The 24,689-nt window shown below is 38.0% G+C and overlaps 1 protein-coding gene across 1 annotated transcript; it reads left to right on the forward strand.

The window, feature by feature from the left end:
- The first annotated feature begins 221 nt into the window (after positions 1-221).
- Positions 222-22,343, forward strand: LOC136250776 (uncharacterized). Its single transcript, XM_066043063.1, has 7 exons — positions 222-378; positions 9,295-9,779; positions 10,076-10,623; positions 11,377-11,432; positions 14,877-14,990; positions 20,933-21,276; positions 21,852-22,343. Exons 2-7 carry the CDS (start codon positions 9,333-9,335, stop codon positions 22,245-22,247), a joined length of 1,905 nt encoding a protein of 634 aa, XP_065899135.1. The 5' UTR covers positions 222-378; positions 9,295-9,332; the 3' UTR covers positions 22,248-22,343.
- The last annotated feature ends 2,346 nt before the right edge of the window (positions 22,344-24,689 follow it).

Raw genomic sequence — 24,689 nt, forward strand, 5'->3', positions numbered from 1 at the left:
AGCGAGGTGTGTGCAGAGAGTTCAGTAATGATGTTAATTGACTTCCTGCTTTGGATGGCTTCTTGACGTAGGGTTGGCTAGTAGTTGATAGGAAAATTAGTGTTTCACTATTCCGTATATTCTTCCATTATTTTCCGGTTTTTCTTGCAACCCGCTACAGACTCAACTCACGCACGTGTCAGTGTGCTAGATTATCAAATCGCTGCTGGTGTGACGTCAGATAACACCAGAAATTAAAAAGCTAAAATGTTTGTCACCTACTAGTAAAAGTAAATCATCGCCGTTGGTTCGGAGAGATCATAGATAGCTAGTTGTCGAGGAACCAGTAATATATACGTAGCTAGTTACTGCCGATCTATTGGATAGCGACTTGACGAGGTACGTAACTACATGTGACTTAGTCTCGAAACCAGACCTCAAGCTGGGTTGGGTTGTGGGCCAGGGCTGTGGGTTGGCAGCGGGTTTAGACTGTGACATACTGTGGAGGGTTACTGCTTTATTTATTTTTTTTTTAAGAAAGAAGAACCGGCCCTAGTTGGCACTCCCATCCACCACACTCTACAGTATCCCCATGTCAATTTGAGGGGGTACGACACCTTCGCAATCTGTATGTGATTTTTATCTTTTCGTGATTCAGTTGAAACCTGATTTGTGATTTCAGTTGAAACTTGAGTTTTGCCGGAAACTTCACGCGTGATTGCCGGCGCCGTATTGTGATTTGTGAAGTATCATAGTTGTATCACCGTTGTGAGCTTGTATTGTTTAGAAATATGTTTTCGGGGTTAGTTTTCAAACAGTTTTAATTATTTTTGTGGGCGAAATTGCTCGAGATCAATTTTGTTGATTTGTGATTTGGTAGCTGAAGGGCCCAGTGTACGTGATTTGTAGAGGTGTGAGGTGTCATACTAGGGTTGGCAATGAAAAAATCGACCCTCTTTGGATTAACTTGTAACTCAGGGGATGGAGCCTACCAATGGACTAGTGTTAAATGGTGGGTTCGGTAGCGCCGGACCAAACTGATGCCTTCGGTTTGGGATCATAGCCGTGTCGTAAATTTTGACGGATTTCGGCTCATTTTTATAAAAATGGGCAGGAACATCTAGAATGTTGTCCATTGCTGTTTTAGGTTATTGGGTGAGGTGCTCTACAAAATACACTTGTTTAAAAGGTGATTCGCTCCGGTACTTCATTTTTCGCTAAAACGGCGCTTGATGGGTCTGCAATGTAAAATCAACCAACTGAAACCCAGTGGCGGATCCAGGGGGGGGGGGGCACAGGGGGCACGTGCCCCCCCTTAAAAAAATGTATATAAGATCGAGATACTCTAATAGAGCAGTCAATCACTCTAATAAAGCAGTCACAGTGTTCATGGGGAAATGTAGCTTACTTAGGAAGCTATAAATAGGATTTTATTTTACATATAACATACGTGATATAATATATTTGGTAAAGGATAACTAGCTATTATTGTTGTGACCTTTTTTTTTTTCTTTTTTTGCTCTTCAACTTTTTTTTTTCCAGCAAGGTGCCCCCCCCTCTTTCCAGACTCTGGATCCGCCCCTGAAACCGAGGACTGAAACTCACTTAATGAAGTACAAGGTTGGTTTACTAACTCCCAGGCACCTTTTTGGACCTTATTAAATGGAGATTTACAGTGTTTACGTGCCAATGCAAACTGATGCCCTCACTCACGATATGATTTAGAAACTCGCAGCATCTGTTTCACCAAGAATATGCATCCGTTTTCTATAGTATAGTGACCACCATGTAATGCACCATTCATGGAAACATTGAAGTGCTCTAAACAGCATAGCTGATGTTGCTGCCCATTTTTATTTAAAAACCTGAAAAATCATGAAAAATTAAAATGCACGCTACAGACACAGCAAGGGGAATCACTGTATTATTACTCTACGGTTTTGATGTAGATTTGGGTAAGATTGATCACCCAGAGTTGGAGGAAAAACTATGGAGGTAGATTTTTTCATTGCCAACCCTAGTCATACCCCCAGGGGTCACTGTTGGTAACGCCGCTTCTCAGTTTAGCCATGTGACCCATGTCTGAAGTAACAGTCTACTGGAAACCATTGAACTAAATTCCATCAGTCAAAGATAAAATGTGACCCAGTCTGAGAAAACCGGTCTTATTGCCCATGTCAGCAGATTCGATTTTTCACCCAGGACACGAAGCTACATGAATAAACTATCTAATTCCACAATAAAAATCAGCTAGACTTGAGTAGTCTGGTTTTGCTGGCTGCTTTTCCCAAGTCCAGTGGCGATCTGTACATGCGGTGTGGGGCCTTAATGGAGCTCTGGTCAGCCTGGGGATGACTGTATGTGACTGTACAGCTCTGTGGTGTTGATTAAGTACCTCTGCTGTGAATTTCCTTTCATTTTAGCCAATTTTGAGACCTCAATAGCCCAAAACTTGGCCTAATTCATCCCTATGCCTTCCTTTTCAAATTTTGAACACCATCTTGCCCGCCTTCCAGGACTCCCGCCTCCTACCCATTTTGCAGCTTGCCTGATACAGTCAACCTCGGTTTTAAAACTATCTAAAATGGCGGGAAACTTAGTTGTTGACTACTTGCACAGTGGATGCTGTGGAAGGTAAGGAATTGGTGTAAAACGTGTGAAAATTTGGTACACATAGCTTCAACCATTGGCAAGCTACAACACACTAAATACTTAAAACTGGTGTTTCTCGATACTCCGGTTTTCCCAGATTGGGTCACAAATGTTATGCATTGTACGTACATCCTATATTAGAATACTGCCAATACCGTACTCAAGCTAAGCTAATAGCTAACTCTATACAAAATTGTAAATGATATTCCAACCCACAATATTTTAATCCAACTTTATCTGGCCAATACGCAGCCACCGTACTCATCACTTCAAAGTTCCATTAGCCAGATTACAAACATACAAACTGTCATTTTCCCTCGTCTATAGTACTCTGGAATGCTTGAACATAGTTTTATCACCTGACATTTGAAATTTTCAAAGGCAGACTAAATTGTAATCTTGCAATCATTATGTAGGTCAACTGTAATTATTGTAATATGTACATTATTAATAATTATACAACCAAGCTCTAAAGATAATAAGAAATGTAGTCAAAATTACATCTTAAATAATGAATTAATGTACGTGAAAACTACAAGGCATATAGACATGCACTGACCGGGGATAGAATTGCCATTGAACGAAGGCACAGACATATAATACCAAGAGTTCATAATATATATATTTAGGTATATTATTATGAACTCTTGATAATACTTACTCGTTTTCGTGCTGGTGACTGTAAAGCCATGTCATTCCATTAAATGCAAGGCGGCCATGCCTAAATTAGTTTTGTACCAATGCCAAAAATATGAAGGAAGTTCACCATTCCAGCTGCAAGATTAATAGTGGTATGGTATGTTTGTTTGTACTGTTTACTTGTATTGTATATTTTTTCATCTTTCCACTTGGCTTGGTAGGCTCTGGTTGGCTGGGCTGTCTGTTTGTAAAGAGTGTGGTATGTTTTAATGTTTGCTTGTATTGTACATTTTGCCTTCACCTGGCTTGCTAGGCTCTGGCTGGCTTGGCTGTCTTCCTTTATCTGGTTCACCTGGCTTGCATACACTACAGTATTGTATATCTCCTACAAGTTGTATATACTGTAGTGTGTACACATCACTGTGCCATTGCCACACCATGATGAACCGTGTTTAACTACCAGCGACCTCTAGTTGATACTGAGCTGTATATTGACTACATAGCTGAATAATATCATCTTCGGTGTTGCCAATAAGGTTGTTGCATACAATACTACAATAATGTATAGCTCTTTCTTGTATGTTAATTTTGTATGCATATATACATCACTGTGTTATTGCCACACCAACAATGTACCGGTACTTAGCTACTGGTGACCTGCTACTATTGTGTATGATCTGTCACTATTGTGCCATATTGAGTTGATTTGAGATCATAATTGTTTGATTGTGCCTTCACTACCTAGTCATGCATAGCCTCACCATGGGGTTGTCACATTGGTGTATGTACTTGGTTGTATGTGACCCTGTCCTAGATAATAGTAAAAATTCTGAAACTGAATACACATACAATTCAGTTCTAGCACACAGACCCCACAGGTTACACACGGAAGTCAGATAACAATTGATGAACAAGGGCTAACAATAACAATGGCTACAAGTTCAGAGAAATGGGATCTGCACTTTCCGAGTTACACCACGGGTTTAACAGATGTGCCTGAATAACCAGCCCTAATCGTGGAGTCTCAGTCGTCTCTTCACATCATCTATCTCTTATCTAGTTGGAAGTACAACCTAGTTTAGCAACCAAAAAACAAAGAAAACAACTAAACTACAGAGCGTACATAGATGTACAAAAAACATGGATTGCCAGCATACATGCAACCCCCACAAACAATTAAGGGCATTAACAAGAAAGCTACTAAGACTGAGTACATGCACTGCAGAGAGTGGGAGTAGTAGGAAGAGTCTAACTCCCACAGAGGACTGCCAGAAAAACTACTTGGCATCAAATTGCAACAAAGGAAGCACCTACAGATCTGTAATTACAATAGTAGTATAGTCTGCTAGCCAGTGCCCAGTCTGATTAGTTTTCAACACACAAGGATATATTACATCGCAAAGTTGTGAAAACATCGATCATGGGTAATAGTGATAGAAGCCATTTCTTCTCACCACTGGTGTATTTATGGTACACAATCCCTCCTAGACTACAATATTTATTTTTGTGAACGTCTTCTTTGCTATTACACAATTGGCAATAGCAGATTTCTTCTTATAACAAAGTCACATGCTTTAACAGGCAGCATGGCTGTGTTAGTATAATCACATGATTCAATCAATTCTTGTGGTGAGATTATGGTTTCTTGTAGTGAGATTATGGCTTCTTGTAGTGAGATTATGGCTTCTTGTGGCGAGATTATGGCTTCTCATGCTATGGCTTCTTTTCGTACAGGCTTCTCATCAGATATGTTTCTAGTGGGCATGTTACTAATTCCTACGGCTTTACATGCAATCAAGAGTCAAGTGCATTTTTACTAGGGTCAAAAGGCATAATCATTATTTTTCAAGTTTGACTGTGGCAAAGATTGGAGTGCAGGATATAGTGGAGTGCTACCCCCTTAGGCAACATACAGCAGGGTACTCACTATAGTTTGACACTTCAAAAATCATTGGTCCAGGCCACTAAGTTCATGCCAAATCAATGGTAAAGGACAAAAATTTGAAACCCACAATTGAAAGATAGAAATACGTAAATGTAGAGCATAATATTATTTATTTATACTAAGCAGTCAGTCCTGTAGTCTGTCCATCCCTCCTCTTTACAAGTATACATAACCATCTATTACATTTTGGAAAGCTCAGTTTCCATATCAACATGTAATTGACTAATACTGACATATGACAGCCATTTTGAAGTACACGTGACAAAATCAGTAGTCATCATCCTGCGCCACGTGTCTCTACTAGACCGGCTTTTTCTTTGGCTTTGAAAGTAAGTTATTATTTTCTCTGCGGATTGACCGACGTCGACAACATGACTGAGATTAATGCGATTACTGAAGGACTTTTTTGAGAACTGCTGACTAGTGTGAAGACACTTCAGGCCAATGTGGCAGCACTGAAAAGCAGTGGGGCCACTGGTGGCAACAACCCACCGACCGACAAGTCCAGTCATGCCACTCTACCAGAGAATGGTAACGAAAAAGATGGCAATCCTTGTAAGAGGTAACCATCCGGGTATAAGTCAGACTCATCTGATGATGAAAACCCTGGCAGCGATGATGATGGTGATGACACCTTCAAACTTTTTGAAGGCAGCCTTTAAGGATAGACAGGATGACGCTACCAGAACTAGGTAAAAAGTGAAGCTCGGGATTCCCTACTGTAAGTGGCTGAAACTACCTCGGCTAGACAGTTTCATCACCTCCACCATTCCCAAAGATGTTATCAGAGTTGACGCCACCACTCAGAAGACTCACAAACTCTGGCTGGAGGAAACTGCTCCACTCACAGCAATTATTGAGAAAATGGATGCAGGTAATATAGACCAGGCTGAGGCCATCCAGGGAATAAGAGCTGCCCTAGTATTGTTGAGAAATGCTTTTCAACATCATGCTATTCAATGGAGGAAAGCAGTGATACAACACCTCAACCCTCAACTAAAGTTGCTAGTAAAAGATGAGGACTTTGCTATCGCAGCCCCATTCCTGTTTGGACCGAAGTTTGGTGAGATTGCTAAAGAGCAATTGGAAGCTGCAGCCCTGATACAGAAGACCCAACCGAAATTTTCAAAAGCGCTACCAGAACTACTGGGCCCGTTGGGGTGGCAGCAAAGGAAACAGTGGTCCCAGCAAAAAGGGAATCTGGCAGGCTGGGGGTTCAAAGACAGCAGGAGCTGGAAAGAAATGACTAGAGATTCATGTAGTAGGCAATGTTTTTAATGTGCAAAATACAATTACCTAAGCTTAGGCAGTGTCAACACTTCAGGGTCCTGTTCAACACCTTGGGGTGTTAGTGAACAGCATGAGTGATATAGTCTGTCACTCTCTCTCAAGGAGGGCATTCTTCCACAGACAGAATTGGGCAATCTTGACACAGGACAACTGGGTCTTGCAAACAGTACAAGGGTATTTAATAGACTTTACCCACAGCCCACACCTGTCCAGTCATATCAGCCACCCCAATAGTCCTACCTCAGGACAAACATGCCCTGGTGACTCAGGAGGTACAAGAACTCCTATTGAAAGGGGTAGTCGTGGAATCCTCCCCATGCACAGAAAGCTTTGTCTCCCAAATATTTCTGGTCAAAAAGAAGGGAGGGGGACAACGCTCAGTATTAAATATGAAGGCTTTAAATCAGTTTGTACAGGTGGAACACTTCAAGATGGAGGGTCTACACCTCCTACCAGATCTGTTACAACAAGGGGATTGGATGATCAAAATGGATCTAAAAGATGCCTATTTCCAAATCCCCATACACCTGAGTCACCAGCGCTACCTCCAGTTTGTCTGGGAAGGGAAATGCTACAAGTTTCAGAGTCTCCCCTTTGGCCTGTCATCTGCACCACGAGTATTTACCAAAACCTTGAAACCAGTGGTGGGCCTGTTAAGACAGATGGGCTTGCACCTGATAGTAAATCTGGACGACATGATATTCATGCATGCCAACAAGGACCAACTAGAGGTAATGACACCACTACTATGCAGATTGTTTGAGTCCTAGGGGCTGATGGTGAACACACAGAAATCCCTGCTAACCCCAACCCAGCTAATAGAATTATTGGGGTTTCAAGTCAATTCCAACACATTGACAGTCACAATAGCAGACATCCTCAATGCTGCAGATTGGTCCAATGAAAACACCTTCCATCGATCCTACACCGAGAAATACAGGACAAAACAACATTTGGGCCAACTGTCCTGTCATCTGCTAGCACTTCAAGCTTACATGTTGATATGGAAACTGAACCTTCCGAAATGTAATTTAAGAATTGCTTAGGGCATGCAGTTTCTGCAAGCTATTTATAATTACACGTGAAGTTGAAATATCAACATGTCCCGCCCTTGGCCCTTCCTGCACGTATATCTTAACTTGTATGTGTTTCCTCAAGTGTAGATTGCTTATTCACAATGATCTAGAGTAGTGACCACACCCCATACTAACTGATATTGTACATGGTTCACACATTCACGGAGTCAGCATCTACAAAGAGCCTCTCAAGTGGAAACACGTGGCATTTATATACTTGAGCAGGATGATGACGTATTATGACTACTGTTTTTGTCACGTGTACTTCAAAATGGCTGTCATATGTCATTGTAATTAGTCATTTGCATGTTGATATTTCAATTTCACCTTCCTCATGTAATTATAAATAGCTTGCAGGCACTGCATGCCCTGAGCCATTCTTAAATTACGTAAGATGATTATACTAGATGTTTGAGTAGCTGATTAAATGTCATTGGCACTCATTAATTGGCATTTCTCTGTATTTCATCAGACCTTTCCTGCAGATATGTATACGAGTGGTCATGCTATACATATATATATAGATTTGTAGGAATTTAATGTCCACTAGTACATGATATCTGCAGATGTAGATGACCTCCCTTGTTTTACTACTATTTATTTCTACTATCCCTAATCAATCTTTAGGATTTATAATTTTATCTTGTACTTGTTAAAGCAAAAGCACACTAGGTTGCACTAGTGTATAGTAGGGACCACAAAGGAGTAGTCGTGGCCCATGGGATAAGTTCACCCAAAAACCAGCCTCAATTTTCCCTGACGACAATGAGGCAGTATTGGTTAGGTAAAACTAAGCCCAAACAAGTTTTCAGATCGACCCAAAATGCTTTCAACAAGTTGCTAAAGAATTTAAAAAAAATTATTTAATGGAATTTTCTACTGACTGACTGAGTAACTGACTGATGCCTTCAGACAAGTGTAACTCGATAATGGCTAATGCTACAGGTTTGATTTTTTCACTGTTCGACATCGCTTCAGCCTGACAGGTGCCTTTTGGCATACCGCAGTACGTACAATACATTCTTCATGGACTTACCAGTGTCCTCTTTTGTGTCCCATTCATCTTTGCTGACAGCGGAAAGTGTCGATTTGGTGTTAGCACATGATGGCTTCCCTTCATAACAGAAACAAGAATAGAAATCGTCCGTATTTGTCATAGTGGCTATTTTGATAGCAGAGGTGCTTTTCAAACAGTTTTTGATTCGTACTGCTGTATAATGGGTTGAACATAGCCAGCAATGAAGCGTAATGGATACTTCACTTTTCAGATGATAATTGGGGCGCGTGGTGGCATTTCAGATGCGGAACGCGTGGGTTCACCAGTCATAATAATTATTTACAAAAAAAGTTAACAAACAAGTACACAGAAAACCTTGGAATTTTCAACTAGAGTAGGGACCATAGCACATCGACTGAAACAAGCTGGAGTAGTGCATGATATTAAATCACAGTAACACAATAAGAAGTGTTATATCCCTACTGTGCATTTCCATTATGGTATCTTGAGCACAGTAGGGATATAACACTTCTTATTGTTTTACAGTGATTTAATATCGTGCACTACTCCAGCTTGTTTCAGTACTTTTTATTGATGTGCTATGGTCCCTACTCTAGTTGAAAATCCAAATTTTTCTGTGTACTTGTATTTTAAATAACATAATTACATAACTAAGTATGTGTTATGCATAATATGTTGCAACATCGTTGATACAGATTTTATATCGAGATAGAATACCACATTTACTGTGAGGATGGAAGAACATGATTATAGTTTATCAGTTGCAGATACTATAGATACTATTGATTCTATTATCAGTGAAAGCACAAATGACTGTGATGAAACTATTGAGATGGAAACATTCAGTAATCACAATCAAAATGAAAATGAAGAATCAGGTCCAACAGTAAATGATAATGTTGAAGAGAGACAAGCATCATCTACAATGCAGTGTCATAACCACAATCAAAATGAAAATGAAGAATCAGGTCCAACAGTAAATGATAATATTGAGGAGAGACAAGCATCTTCTACAATGCAGCGTCATAACATGCAAGAAAAGCTTTGTAAATTTCTTACTCTCCACATCGTGATACTAGTGGTGGTGGGAGTGATGCAGATCCCAATTACATTATATTATACTAATCAATCAAGTAACAACTTCAGTATCAGTGGAATAATAGATCTTGAAAACTGTTCAGTAAGTAGCTGTACAAAATACAGTGGAATCTCAGTTATCCGGACCCCATTTATCCAGATTCTTGGTTAACCGAACTACGAAAATGACTGCTCTATTAGAGTAGTGACTGTTCTATATTAGGGTAGTTGAAAATACTGATATTGAAAAAAAATTCTTTAGCTATTTTAAGGGTATTTATACACAGTTTCAGAGATATAGATTTTTCAGACTTGTGGGCCACCCCTGGTCCCAAGGGGTTTGGATAAATGAGGTTCCACTGTAGTATGAAGTGTTTCACAGTGAATTTTAATATACAGGTGAATCTTGGGTCAATGCAAGACAATATGTCTGATCTTTTGTTAGATATGTGTCAATCTGAGAATATTAACTTGTTTGAAAATTGTTTGGCTCCAGAAGCAACAGCCATAAGTACCGTGTACAACATTGCTGAAAGAAAAAGCTCATGTACTAGAAATGGATTACAATTTTTCTGTGAGGCTATAAGTTTTCTTTGTGATGGCTCCACTAATATTTCATCAACTCTAAGTAAAGAATGTGTTCAGACTCGTGATAATAGGTGTGCTGGAGAATGGAGAATTGTTGAAAATTTCCTTAATCTTTCACTTCCAGATTGTAGTAGCTTTGATGAAGGTGCTAATCTGACTGTATCAAATATTCCAGTTCTGCCATGTCCAGATACTTTTGGAGTATTCTGTGGATCACTGTGTTTTCCATTATGTGGTGAACCTGTTTTAGCTGAAGATCTTGCAGATGTATACAACGTTATGATGATTCTTTTATATGTCATAAATTTAACAGGAGGTGTGATTACTTTGATTGCTAGTATCATAAAAAGAAAAACTATGTAAGTTGCATGCTTTTTTAACTCTGCAGATCTAGTTGCAGTATGTACAATATACAAAGTTGAAGCATTCAGTATGAAGTACTCTATGTATCCATGTACATACATGTATATAAACTTACTCCCATTCTAATATGCCTGCTTTTCTGGCCTAATTTTTTAATGAGTTTCTGGTATTGTTGATCTGGGGTTTTGATGTGGCTGTCAATGGCTCCAAAGGTTGGGTTGAGTATGAAATTTTCTATACAGGTGTGGACATGCACTCAATTACAACTCACCTCTGTAATGAGGTCAGTTGGCAGAAAGGAGCACCAAACTTGTATTGTATGCAATACCCAAGATGTGGTCTAACATATATAGCTTGTATAAGAAGTGTAAATAATATACACTGTAATCTTAATTAATCCAAGCATTTGCATAGCCTTGGCTGCTGTCCTCTGGCAGTGAAGGAATGGCAAGGAAAATATAAGTGTGATTATGGATAATAGAGGAAGATACAGTAGGACCTCCATTGTCCAAACACCTATGTGCCAGCTGAATCACAAAAGTGTTCAGATAAATGAATTTGTTTGGATAAATGAAGCCCATTGATTTATATACAGAGCTCTGTTGAACTACTCTAATAGAACATACACCTATTGACAAAATACTCTAATAGAACAGTCACCGCTACTGTTCGGATAATCGAAGTTCGGATAATCGAGGTCCTACTGTACTAGGTAGTGATCTTAAGTTATTGCTCGCTTTACATTGCAGGTTCAAGTATCCAATAGTATATATACTATATGGAGCAGTTGTTGCTCATATCAATGGTGAGTATCTTGTGGCAACTGTGTATATGATAAGTATGTGTGGCATTGTGTGCTCTAGCTTTGTCCTTATAGAATTGTCTTTCACTGCACATGTGATGTATGTGTACATATGTGTTGCTTGATTTTGGAAAACCATCAAAAAACAAAACCTGTCTTGTGGCCAGGCCACCTTTTCTCTGTCTGAGTATAAGTTGTAGGTTCTGAACTTCCTGCCCTGAAAAAGGGTATGAAAACAATTAAGTGTCCATTTGTTCTTGGAAATATGGGATAGACAACAATATCTTATTAAGTTAATTGCACTTCCTGAGGCACTTCCCAAGACTTCTCACTCCTGTGTAGCCAGCAGCGTAGTCCCCCTTATTTTACTACCTTTATGTCTATATCCCTAATCCAATTTAAAATTCCTACTATTTGTGTGGACATCACCAGACCTTATTTTTAAAACAGTGATCTGGCTATGCAAAACTACTGACTATAAAGTTTGCATACTATCCTTGTCAGTTTAAACTTGTTCAAAAGTATAAGTCAGGTCGTAATTTCAGTAGCTGAGCTTACATATGAATATAAAAGCCCCTATAGTTATACACTTCACCTTTGTAACCATGTAAGGGATATTATTTACCACATAGATTGGTGATTTTGAATCTCACTGGCATTCCTCTAATCTATCATGGTGTTCTCCATGACAGATTAGAGGAACGTCATTGAGATTCAAAATTAGGTCATTTTAATCCTCTAAAAATGACACACATGCAGTCACCGGCTCACCAGTAGCCACACATCAGCTAATCAAGACACACAGAAGTGTGTTATGCCACCAAGAAAGCTGGCATGCCACACCCTGAGTATATCAACAGAAAGAAAATCTGATTTTCATGCATATGTAGCTCCATCCCCTCTCAAATTGGAATCATTTTTGTACTGCAAACACCCTCCACCTTCAGCATTCCACATATGTACTAAACTTAAGCTAATGCATTTGTGAAATATGAGCTATCAAAGTTTGGCTATTTATTTTTCTTCGTTTGGAGAGCTTAGACTATTCTTTTTGCACACTGTATAAAGATCATTATAAATACAAATGCATAGTTCGATCTTCTTGAACTTTGATACACTTTAAGAACACATTGCGGCAACATCACATACAAAGTTTGGTGCAAATCTGATAAATAGTCATAGAGCTATGGACAATTATTTACATTTTAAAAAGCCAAACTTTTTGTTATACAATGGACCCTCAGTTATCTGAACCCTCAGGCAATAATAAACGTTCAGAAAAGTGAATTGTTTGGATAACTGAATCCCATACATTTATATAGAGCTCTGTAAATATTTCATCGAATCAGTGCCAATATTATAGCCAAACAATTTTGGTATTGATCAGTATTGGTGGTACACTACGATTAAGACATAGTCATGCCAACTGTCATCATGATAAGTGCTATGCTAACAAACTTGTAATGTGACCGACTGGAAATAGTATTCTAGCATAAAAGGTGCAGGATTTGCTTTGTTAAAAGTTGAACAACTACTGCAACTTATCATGTTTGTATACAAAAAATTGAGTAGAACAGTCACTGCAAAATAAAATATCCTAATAGTACAATGATGCATACCTATAACTTGGAAGAAATTTACTTTGTTAGTGCAGATAAATACAAGCACTATAACACAAGTTTATATAACCATACCATGAACAAGCAAGTACAAAATTTGGGACAACTATTATTGGCATTAATTTTATTGGTTATTGCATAGGTCCTTTGGTATCAGATCAGTAGGTATTTTTCTGTATCAGTAGAACACTATACTTTGTCTCATATGGTCATCATTAAAGTTTTATCCAAGTGTGTAAAAACAAGCCTCAAAGCCAGTTTGTGATTGACTTTTAGATATATAAATTACAAAAAGAAGTAAAATCCATGTAAAAACAACCGAGCTATGTAAAAAAGGTGTGGCCTTCAGAAACCTGCTAACAAAGGTGGTGGCCATGAAAGTTCACAATTGAAATTTATTAGCATTGACATCATTGCAGCCATTTCATGGCTGCTACCTTTAATTTTACAACTTTTTTCACCCAGGCTTTTGAAGGCTTCACCCTCCTTCTACTTGTTTGTTTACTTTTTTGCAATGTTATTATGACTGGTGAACCCATGTATACCACATTAGAAGAATGATGCCAGGCTTATTGTTTTCATCTGAACGCAGGCAATGGCGGATCCAGGATGGGGCATTTAGGGCAAATGCCCCCCCCCCCCCCTTCCCCCCCTCCTCCTTCAATGAAGGAGTCAGACACACTTCTAATAAAATAGCTACTAACTTTATGCCAGACCAAGAAGCTTATGAAAATCTGCACATTTTACTACAAATTCACCTGAAACCAAAGTGAAACTAACTGTGAAATCATCAACCAGCACCTTCGTGCGTACTAAGTGCCTCTAAAAATAATTATCGTGTTTCGGTTGTTTAAGACATTTAAAGCATTTAAAGCCTTTCAAGACTTCACAACCATCTGAAAAGGACAAAATGGCTAAAATAAACCGTGAGACGCTGCTAAAAGGTGACTATTTGCTACTTCAAAAATGCAGCACTGAATTAAAGAATCTGGCTCTCCAAAACTTAACCTGTTTGTGCCCCTCCCCTTGCCAACTGCTGGATCCGCCCCTGGCAGGCCCCAACTATCAATTACTTAAAGCAAAATGGCCATCATGCTCATCTTCAGCTATGTTCAGCCTGTTACACAGCATTACAAATGAAGAACATTATGTAAAGAACATCTGCATCAGAAAACTCGGACAATAGGCCTTTTCTTTTAAGGCAGTGGAATGTTGTGGTTAGACTGTGACAACATAATTGGTCTATGACGTGGCTTCCAGAGTGCGATGTTGCCTTCAATGACTAATACATTACCATTGATATTGGCAGTATTTATACCAGTGTAGCTGCTGTATGTATCGTTAACAATTTTGTGTGAATGGGTAAGTGTTGGTGAGTGGTGGATTGTCACTTGCAGTGCTAATTTGCGAGTAATTAGTGAGATTATCAAGTTGAAGCCATCTTAACTTTGTTGCCCTGTTAGGTGAATGCTAGTCCTGTATCAATCACTGAAACAACATGAAAGGAGAGTACTGTATACAGGCAGCCCAGCGATGTAGCCTATGGAACTCACAAGCTATCCAAGAGCTACAATAGTGTCAGATAAATTCTCAGCAGTGCGTAGATTCCTAGGGTCACTGCCAGTTATTTTTACCTTAGCTATACCTAACCAATACTTCTATGGTGCCATAAAGGTATTGTGCATGAGGCTAGTTTTATTGGTCAGAAAAGCACAAACCTTGTAATCCATAATATGTAGTACTATTGTACTGTTTGATATCTGTTGTATATGTACGTATGTACATATTATGTATGCTGTAGTAATCAAATGTGTATATATCCCAACAGTGTTATTTATAGCTCTCCCAGTCATAGTTGGACCAAGCAAGTTGATGTGTTCTCATGATAATTTTATAGTAGCTAGCAATTCTAGAGAATCTACAGTATTTTGCCGATTACAAGGTCAGCAATATTCCTTAACTATTTGTAAAGCACACTACACTAGACATGTTGATATTTTGTACTGTATGCATGCACAGTTGATGTTTATTACTGTAAGAAACCAACTGGTTAATAACATTTGTCTTGCATTTAAGCCTGAGTCAAATACGCTTAAAATTTTGCCCAAAATGCTTTAAGGAATTTTGCTAAATTTTTACCTATCATGCTCTTCAGTGTTCCCATTATGCTCCAAGATTAACAACACTTTTTACCATAATCTTGGAACGTTTTAATCAGTGAATATTCTATTAGAGTATTTTACTCCAAAGTGACTGTTCTATTAGAGAGTATCGATCTAAAGAGCTATGTACAATGTATTTGAGTGCTCTATTGCAGTTTGCTGTTTCCATTGACTACTCTATTAGGGAGTATCGATCTATACTCATGGAATAAAGCACTATAGTTTGAAATATCCACCTAATATGCTAGCATTATGCTGGCATAGCACTCCAGCTGTTATGCTTTTTATTATGCTGGCATATTTGACGGAGGCCTACCTGCATTCAAATGTTATTGTTGTAGACAGGCCACAGTTTCATCAGCATTCATTAAAATATACTGTCTTGATTGGTAATGTCTCTCTACACCCATCTGAGCAAAAGGTATATACAGTAGGCTGCAAAAAAAAGTTTACGTTTCGTAATTGTAACTACGCTGTAGTAGCGTAATTACAAAGCGTAATTACGAATTATTCTCTATTGGTAACTATGAATATATTGTATATATGGCTGGTGAAAAACTACTTTTTTTGCATAATTACGGATTACGGTCAAAATGTAATTACAGTACAAACATGGTAATTACTTAGTAATCACACTGTAATTACAATTACGAAGCGTAAACTTTTTTCTGCAACCTACTGTAACTAAAACAGATGGATTGAAAATGATGGTACACTAACCCCTAGCTTTTTTATTTTTATGAGGCATTTCCTTTTTGAAAGGAAAATTGATAGGTCTCTGATATTTAAAGTAGTTGGGGCTCTCTGCATATTGTACAGTGAAGTGCTTTGCAGTAAATATTCTAACAAAACAGCTAGGGTAGGCCACACTTTGATCAAAATCACTTCGAGGTTTATATATACAACTGAAGTTTTATTGTTTTTCTTTGGTTTTTGCCTAAGGGATTTACCTTCTCCTTTTTTGCACACTACTATGAAATCTAAATGCTTAACTCGATTGTCTTGAAATTTGGTGCAAACAAATAGAGTAAAATGGCAAATTTACTTATTAAGTTTGATGTTAATGTATTCGGATGATAATCAAACAGTACGGTAGTACTCAGTGGTATAGCAAAGCAAAAAACTATAGGGGGGCCACTATTGGTAACTAAAGCAGTGGCGGAGGAGGGTGTAGCTACTTGTGGGTACATGCTTTGCGCACTTCACATGCTCTCCTTCTAGGGGGGTCTGGGGGCATTCCCCCCCAGGGAAATTTTGAAAAATAGGTGCTATGAGGTTGAATCTGGAGGCAATTTTAGCCAATAATCATAATCACAGTTATGCTAGATAAGTAATCTTATAGCAACCTTGTATACCATGTTAATGATGTGATAGGACTGATGACATCACAAAACACAATTAATAAGGGGCTGTTACTTGAACTAATTTCATGTTGTTAAATATACCCCCCCAGAAGTTATAAATTACTTGTATGCGGGATGAATTAATGAATTAACGTCTTCCCCCCCTGAGTATTAGCTACATTCTGCGTTAGTTTGCAGATCCGTAGTCTTCTGGGAAGTGGGACTGCTCTGATTCAGCTTCCTTCATCAAAGGTTCGTTATTAGTGCTAGAGCCAGGGCTAGAACAAAGCTACCTCTGCTAGAACCGCTCTGGGAACTGCTAGAAGCTTCTTCACTAACTGGACTCTTTGAAATAGGTCTACCACGACTACGAATTAATTCTGACAGAGTTTTCTGGTAGTGAGATCGAGACATAAGTTAACTCTCTGCAGCTGCACAGTTCTTTAATTATTTTCTAACATGAATTACACGTGAAGTGTACGTAGCTTATTATCACTTTAAGCACCTCTAATATTATTTCAAATAAGCCAGGACCAACATTTTAATCGGTGGGAAAGGAACATAGCGTCCAAGTAGGCCAATGATCTATAATTATTATGTGTCACATGGTGCATTACTGTAAAAATGATTCCTGCTGCAAACTGGAGGGGTCCTGGCCTGTTCTATCTATCCATGGCTACAGACTAGGGGGGCCCTGGCCCCTGTGGCCCCCCTGTTCCTACGCCCATGGTACTGTTTAAGTAGGGATTGCATCAAAGTGACACATGTTGCCAAAAATGCTGCCTTTAAAAATCATCCTTCAGACATCTTACTTGACGAAAACCACCTTTATGGTATAATACTAATCCATCTAACATGAAATACTGACGGTATTAAAAACAAGTAAACACTTTCAGGCAGCTGGATATAGAATTTTTTTAAATTGCCAAAACTCGAAATTTGGTCTGCCTCACTCATTCGCTGACCATGGTCACAAGCCTAGAGACCAAACAAAGCAGCACATGACCACCATTTTACGCCACAATAACAAACTCACTGGTGGGATATGCCTTTTGGGGTTCCAACGAGTGTGTTCCGTCTGCGCCTTGTCATCTTCAACCAGGTTCGTTGTCTTCTTAAAAGCATCAAAACCAAATCGAGGCATTAATTTTTTGTATCAACACTTTCCCTGAGCAGCATATTTAGACGCCACAAAATTGTTTCAGAAGGCGCTTACGCTACTGAAAGAGGTACTGGACATCCAGTTGTAAACTAAATGTGTTGCATGTGATACTTTGAGGCTGCTGATATGGCAACTAAGTTGTCACTTTGACTTTTGCCAACACCTGGACTGCAATTAACGAAGAGATTTGTTATAGACGGACTAATACTCGACAGTTTGTTTCTTCAAACACACTGACTCAACCACTTGCCGGACGAGATCTGCCTGTGATTGGCTACTAAATACTCGAGTGAATAGTTTAACTCAGGAGAAGCCTACTTCATCCTGGTACTTGAGACAAAAAGGGCCTGTTCGTTCAAACAACTTCCGGCCTGAGTGAATAGAACGACCATCCTTCAGACTGAAGACCTACTCTGATTCTATACTACTGAGACAGGTCGTAGACCTGAGTGCCACTGCTACTACGATCAGAGGTAAGTTATGCACGGTACTATGGGCCTATGCACTATATACGTGCACAGACAAAATTATTACACTGTGTCTATTCCTCATGTCATGCATGCAATTAGCTACAAATAAATGTAGTGATCATGATAAACGAAAATTACAAAGTCTGGGGAATCAATCCTGATAGCTACCATAGGTGTGAACAAATACCATCATGACAAGTACCATGCTATCAGCTACCAATGCAGCTCTCCTTATCATTTCTACCTTAGCTTTATAGCCAGCTAAAGTGTGAACCAAGCTATACCCGAGTAGTAAAGAATAAACCAAAGATGAACCACACTGCTGAGGATGTCTTTCACTTTTGGATATCTTGTAGCTACTGTCTGTATAACAGCTAGAATTATTACTAGTACAAATAGTAATATAGTAACGTTAGTATAAATAGTAGCTAGCTAATAGTAAAAGAAGCTTTATAGTGTAGCTATAATGCAAAACAATGATTACAGCGGTATTAATAGCTAACTGTGCAGCTGTATTGTAAACTAAAAACTCTTCAAGTGTAAGATTGTGGGGTTGAGATACTTTAATTTAACAGTCACCAAGTGGTTAAAAAGTGCACACAAAGAATGCCAGAAAAAGCTCCCCAGGGTTTGAACCAGTGACCTCCACACCTGCTAGACCTATACTAATGGAAATTCTGGATTGTTCTGTGTGCACTGTTTTGAAGTCCTTGGTCTATTAGAGAGTTATAAAATATAGCAAATAGTTAAAATAAAATATGCAGTACAATACAATTTTTTTTCAGTAATCATGATTATGTCAATAGATGTAAAGAATTGTGGTTAAAAAGCCAGCCTACCAGGTTATATAATTACATAGTATGTATGTTTAAAAATATATATTAATTTAAAATGAATTAGGGATCCAAGCAATAAAAGTGGTGAAACAAGAGATGAACGATGGTATTACAGCATAGCTCTGTGAGAAAATCCCTACATTGGCATGTTATAGTAATTATTTTGTTCAATGCCAAGTAGGGATTTTCCACCAGGTTATACCCATCTCTTTTTCACTACTTGGATCCCTACTTCATTTTTAAATTAGTTTTTTTTCCTGCTACAGCTATACATGTGTGACTGTTCTATTAGAATATCATACATGACTGTTGTAATAAGGTGACTACTGCATTAGAGTATCTCGAGGGCATGGTCACTATTACTTATTTCACCATGCTATCATATAAAGAAGTGAGGTCATCATGTTCAAGTAAATAGATTGTTAAGAGGTGTGGTCTCTGCACTCAGTTGTAATTAGTCAATCTAGATCATTAATGGGCATGGTCTGGAACCTATCCTGATAATACAGGTATCTGCCAAGTGTCCAGTACCTCTTACAGTAGCGTAAGTGCGTGATACTAGATAACCAAAAGAGCCATCCAGCCCCAGTATCATTGGGAGTTCCTCAAGGCACGGTGCTAGCCCCACTGCTCTTTCTGTTGTATATAAATGATTTACCTTCTCCAGTATGCTTTAAAGTAAAGATGTATGCCGATGATGTATTACTCTACTCCTACATAAAGTCTCATACCAAATACCTTGGCATAACAACCTCTCATGGAATGAGCATGTCCAATGGATTACCAGCAAGGCCAAACAAGTAAACAACTTTTTGTATTGTAACTTACGCGAATGTCCTACTCCCATTAAAAGTAATTGTTACAAGATATGGTTCATCCAATCATTGAATATGCTGCGTCTGCTTGGGATCCCCACACCTTGTTGAATATGAACAAGCTAGGATCAATCCAGAGAACTGCTTCTAGATTTTGCTTTAATGACTTTTTAAGGTATTCAAGTGTTACTAATATGTTGTCTCCTCTTAATCTACCATTGTTACAGGCAAGAAGAACCCAAGCTAAATTAAGTACTTTTTACAAAATAATTAACGGATATTTCATTGTGCCTACAGTTGATCTTACCTCCAAACTTTCAAGTTTAAGGAGTGGCTACTATCGCCAACCAATGACTCTAATTGATGCATACAAATTTTCCTTTTTCCCATTCACCATAAAATTATGGAACCAACTCCCTGCTGATGTAATTAATTTCTCTACCCCTAACGAGTTTTGTAATAACTTAAGTAACTTTTATGATCACACCTGTGCATTATAATCTTGATTGCTGCACAGTAATAAATGTAATAAATTAGCCACTGGTGAATTTGTTAATTGTGGCATAAAATGGTGGCTGTGTGCTACTTTGTTTGTCCTCCAGCCTTGTGACTGTGTTACCAAAATTCAAGTTTTGGCGATTTTTAAAATTCTATATCTGGCTGCCTTCTTGTTTTTATTATTCTGTAAAGGTGACTGTTGTCACATAAGATGTCTCTAGCATAATCTTTAAGGGCAGCACTTTAGGTGGCACCTGTCACTTTAAGGATATGCATACTTAATGCTACTGTACTGTTTTATAAAGAAGTGAAATCCGTGCTAAACAGCTAAGCTGCAGAAAAAGGGTACATCCTTCAAATCATTGAATAGTTGTGAAATTAAAGGCGGGGGTCAAGAAATGGCTGCAATGAATTCATGATAACAAATTTTTGTAATGGCCGTGCATTATTAATGTCTTTTAGCATTAACATCATTCACTTTTTATTTCACAACTATTTATTCCACAGCTTGGCAATTTGGCATACATATAGCAGCATAACACAGTATAGTATTCTACATCTTTTGCACCTGTAAACAGTATGTCTGCTACTTTTACAGGGTTTGTTGTTGTAAGTACTGTGCAGACATTTTTTCTGTTATGGATGTTCCATGTTGTACATGTATTCAGCAGTTTGGCATTTCCCTTCAAGTACCAACGTTGGGTAAAATCCCATACATTTAAAAGACAAGCTTATGTGGCAGAAATTATTCTCATACTAATCTGTGGAGTTCTACCAGGTGTTATTGTAATGTTCACTGATGGTTATACTACCTTTGGATTTCCGCCACTATGTGCTCCTGCGTCTGTGCAGTTCATGTTTTATGTAGTCCTGCTGCCACTAACTGTAGGATCAGCGTTTGGGTTAAGTGTGTTGTTTGCTGCATTTTGGATTTTACGCAAGGTGAATTAATGCAATGTGCATTTAAACTCATAGTGAATATGTGCACATCTGCAGCTGGTACTTAGTACTACAGCATTTAATAACTGAATCTGTAGTATCTGTACACTAATATATGGTCCTTATATACATGGTTCTATTGGCTTATGCTTACTTGTTTGAGGCATGATTTTTCACTTACTTTGCTGAACAACTCACTATCATGAGTCTTGATATGTATGTGAAAACTGTTGATGTTTGCACAGGGATAGATTTTGAGATAGATTTTGGTCTGGGAAGGAGCTTTAGCATAGGGATCTCAAGACCTCCACACACACGAAAATATACATAGAAGATATCTGGACAACTGTCCATTTCTCTACTTTGTGTTCCATGTGGCTAGTGTCCTTGCAGGGTGCCAGTTTGTTCTCAGTGGCTCTTGCATGCATGCCTGCCTGTGAAAGCAGCCTGGGGGTGGCATGGCTTTTGTACAAATGTGAAGTGTATTGGTATGGCTATCCATTCATGGGTAAAAAAGGCCATAATTTGGTCATGTATTTATTATATATTGACTACATTGTACACATGCTGTATTTTAGAAATATAAGAAAGAAGAAGAGCAGAGGACAACTGGGTTTTCACTGAAGTTTTTCACTAGATTTTCTGTTGCAGAGATAAAGTTATTGATATTATTTTTCTACTACTGGATCACCACAGTGTTGATCACCAACAGCTTCAGTTTTTTGTTACGCACCAGTAATGGCACATTGCAGGATTTATTTGATTTTATTAACTGCTCAATTGGTGGCTACAGGACAGAATGTGTACCATTAGAACAAAAGATTCAAGAGGGAGACACTATTGGTGTGACACTACTATTAATATCTCACACATCATTGTCATTTGTTAGTTGGGTTAATTTATTCTTTGTAATTCAATTTTCAGACTTGAAGACTTTTGTGAACAAACTATTTAAGAAGTGTAACATTATTTAAGGATTGCTTAAATATTTTTGTATTATATTTAGCACATATTTTTGTATTATATTTAGCTTTGCTTTCCCTATTTGAACACAATAGTATATACATTGCTGCAGCTTCATACAAAGTGTTCCATTAAGTAATAATTTAATAGATGGGTATAGCAATTAAGGATCAATGCAAGAAATTCCAACTGTATGGCTTCTTGGGTACTTGAAGATGTCAGTGGGTCAAGTCACCACTGGTCTGGATATCTTTTCTGCTTTATGTTTAAAGATTCTGAGTCCCATGTCTTCTCATGGGCCTCTGTTGAGACAGCATACTAAAGTGCAGGTAGAAATTGCCAAGATGTCAGCATTCCCAAACATCACTAAAGATGCATAGATACATACATTAATTGACTTGCACTACGAGGAGGTTACAGCAGTATCCACCTTTGATTTCACAACTTTTTTCACCCAGGCTTTTGAAGGCCACACTGGCACACTCTTTTTTACAGATTGGCTGTTTTTGAGTGGATATACATACATTAAATGACTTACACTACGAGGAGGTTACAAACCCAGCAAAAAATGCATGAATATTATCGGAAACTTCTATGTAGCCGATTAAAATGCTACTGCAAGAGGATACAATCATTATTTATGTTTACTAGTAGTTTATAAACCTGATACAGTGAAACCTCTATAATCCAATGTTCATAGGATAAGAAAATTGTGTTGGATTAGCAAGGATGTCAGATTGTTGAGGTAGTATTACATAGAAAAGTCTTATTTGGTATACAAAACAATGTCGGGTTATAGAGGTATTACAGAGGTGTCGGATTAGAGAGGTTTCAGTGTATTGCAGTACCGTAATTAGCTTTTTTTCGTTGTAAAATAATTTTCGTATGCAAAATTTGTACGAAAATTTCTTGCACGAAAATTTGTATACAAGATCGAACTACTCTAATAGGGCAGTCATTCACGTAAATCATACGAAAATATTTTTGCACAAAAATAAAGCGAATTACGGTAAAACTTGTCAGGAGTACAAAGTGTCATCTTCAACATTGTCAAGATTTTTGCTGAACAACACTTTCTTCTTTGTGATCAGCTGTCAGATGTAACATCAAACAGAACAGTGCATACTGTATAACCCATTACACTCAGGGATGATGGAGAAGAAGGTCAAAATGAAAAAAGTGAAAGTGCCAGCATTTTGGTTTATTTTCACTGTGTATGACTGCCATACTAAATCTTGATCTGCATTGACCAATAGAAGTTGGGAAAAGAGAAAGAAAAAAACTTTATAATGCATGCTTTAATGTTTGTCACATAGAGTGTACCGCTTTGAAATTTACTAAAGAGAAACACATACTAACATCATAATGGTCTGGATGTGCAACTGTGTGTACATGTGTATGTTACTCAGATCTTTAGTTCTCTTGGAGGCATGCATGGTCAACTACAATCCATCTACTTAGTTTTCTGATAGCAAACAATCACTTGTCACAAGATGACAATTACTTTAAGAAGCACTTCATATACAGAAGTATGGGCTGTGGCATCACAACAAAGAAATAAAATGAACACTGAAAGTGTAATTGTTTTCTTTAGTGATCAATTGTTTTGGCTACATCTACTATTTAATTAAAACTACATCTCACTCTCATCATTGTTGGCTTCGCCACAGATCTAGACTTGTGTCAACATTCTATTCCTGCTGTAAGAATTTATCATAGTATATATGCAAGCCTGATCATGAGTTGTAGCTTTCCGAAACTCATCAGCTGCTAGCATTTTATTGTAGTGATGCAATTACTCCACTTTCTAGAAATGATGTGACATCTACTAATACAATTATCTGCTATATAAAACATCAACAGTCCACTTGTAATAAAAAGAAATATGTCTTGATGTTAAAGAGAACCTACAACTACATTACTGATTATAATGTTATTGTTTTCTGATGACCATAATGTAAGAATGCACTGCCATGGGTGGAGTGCACAATGTCCTTTCAGAAAAAAAATTATAGATAACCAAAGCAAATAGGATGTGAATAATTAAACAGCCAGCCATTTAAAGCTCTTTGCAGAAAGATCAGAAGCCACAATGCAAAAAGAAAAAAAAAAGACTAACAAATAAAATGAAAAATTTATTTTACAAGTGCTTGATTTGCTGGAAGGCGCTGGAGAAGCAATTTTGGGTGATTTTGCAATAGTAATTTGAGTAGTTTAAACAATAAAGGTTGCTTTGGATTAGTAAAACATGGATACAAATTTCATTAACATGTATATAATACATACATTAAAGTACGATATCAATCTTCAACTCACCCTATAGTATGATGAAACAACAAAAACGCTGCTTTATTCAAAAGGTACAGTAAAACCTCACTTAGTGGCCACCTCTTTAATAAGACCACCTCGTTACAGTGACCACCTCTAGTAGGTCCCAAACATAACTAAGCAAT

The sequence above is a fragment of the Dysidea avara genome, chromosome 3 (genome assembly GCF_963678975.1).
Source record: "Dysidea avara chromosome 3, odDysAvar1.4, whole genome shotgun sequence".
In the NCBI taxonomy this organism is placed as follows: domain Eukaryota; kingdom Metazoa; phylum Porifera; class Demospongiae; order Dictyoceratida; family Dysideidae; genus Dysidea; species Dysidea avara.